The sequence below is a fragment of the Poecilia reticulata genome, linkage group LG3, assembly GCF_000633615.1.
Source record: "Poecilia reticulata strain Guanapo linkage group LG3, Guppy_female_1.0+MT, whole genome shotgun sequence".
Taxonomy (NCBI): Eukaryota; Metazoa; Chordata; class Actinopteri; order Cyprinodontiformes; family Poeciliidae; genus Poecilia; species Poecilia reticulata.
The window spans coordinates 32,763,656-32,765,021 of record NC_024333.1 but is presented as its reverse complement, the minus strand read 5'-3'; the positions used below and the strand labels follow the sequence as shown (position 1 = coordinate 32,765,021).

At 45.5% G+C, this 1,366-nt stretch overlaps 1 protein-coding gene across 1 annotated transcript in view; it reads left to right on the top strand.

Annotated features, from left to right (window-relative positions):
* The window catches only part of iqgap1 (IQ motif containing GTPase activating protein 1), a 44,266-nt gene that overhangs the window by 10,124 nt on the left and 32,776 nt on the right, over positions 1-1,366 (top strand). Inside the window, exons 11-12 of the mRNA XM_008406051.1 lie at positions 181-341; positions 429-553. Coding sequence (XP_008404273.1) covers positions 181-341; positions 429-553 — 286 coding nt within the window. The remainder of the gene's footprint in view (positions 1-180; positions 342-428; positions 554-1,366) is intronic.

Here is a 1,366-nt window from a genome sequence, read left to right as displayed (position 1 = left end):
TCCATCCATTTATTAATATATCCATCCATCCATCCATCCATCCGTCCATCCATCCATCCATTTATTAATATATCCATCCATCTGTTCATCCATCCATCCAAAGTCGATGGATCTCTCACACTGTAACATATTTGCAGTGATGACATCATCAGTCATGTGACTTTTCGCCGCTTCCTGCAGGGCTCCCTGACCCACCCTGAGCTGCTGGTTGCCGTGGAGATGCTCTCCGCCGTGGTTCTGATGAACGAGGCGCTGGAGGTGGGAGACCGGGCCGCCCTGTGGCGGCAGCTGGCCAGCTCCGTCACCGGGCTCAGCAACGTGGAGGAGGAGTACGCGCAGAGGTCGGGGTCAAAGGTCACGCAGCCGGGTCGCTTCCAGTCGGACGTCTACAGACGGGTTGACGTGTTTCTGTCTCCTCTGCTGCTCAGGTACATGGACGACCTGATGCGCCTGAAAGCCGCAGCCAAAGAGGAGGGCAGCAAGTATCTGACCTGGAACGACATCCAGGCCTGCATCGACCAGGTCAACCTGGCCGTGCAGGAGGAGCACGAACGTAAGCCTCACACCTGCAAAACTTTGACTAGGCCTCCGACTGCTCAGCCAAGCTACCTCAAGGTGACCTGTTACGACTCCTTGAGCAGGTTAGGATGGGTCCAAACGTTCTGCAACGAGGGCCCAAATTATCGAGTCAACAGTCTTTGCAGGCCAGAAACATAAAACTTTAAAATGGAGAAAATAAAATGTTTATTTTCATATTTTAATGGAGCGATTTTGTCTAATTCAAATCAAAAACTTGGAAAGGATTTGGCTTTTTTTTTTGGGTCGATTGAACAAATTTATTCTCGGTGTAGGAACAGCGTTTGGGTCACTTTCTTTCCAAAGCTTTTCTATATTTAGTCAAATTTAATGAATCGGATAAAAGCAAAGCAAAGTCGACTTTTCAGAATAAACTTTCTGCTTTTCATAAAAGACAAATTAACATTTTTCACTGCAAGTTAAAGTCTGGACGGGTCACATTTGCATGATTCTAGATTAACAGTTGGAGGGCCGCACGAAATCAGCCCAAGTGCCTCAAATGGCCCCCGGGCCACACTTTGGGCACCACTGGTCTAAACGTTGTTTTTACACAAAATCCTTTTCGGTACTGATGTTAGTGAAATAATCCACCAGTGGAACAAGAGATTAATCCTTGTAATATGTTAACCCTCCTGTTATGTTGCGGGTCAAATTGACCCGTTTAAAAATATTTTAAAAATAGTTGCAAGTATTTTTATTGCATGAAACTTTTTCTATTTGTCTTAATAGGTGAACTCTACATATAAATTGAACATTTATTCATTTTACACATTTGCAGCCCCCCCTGCGT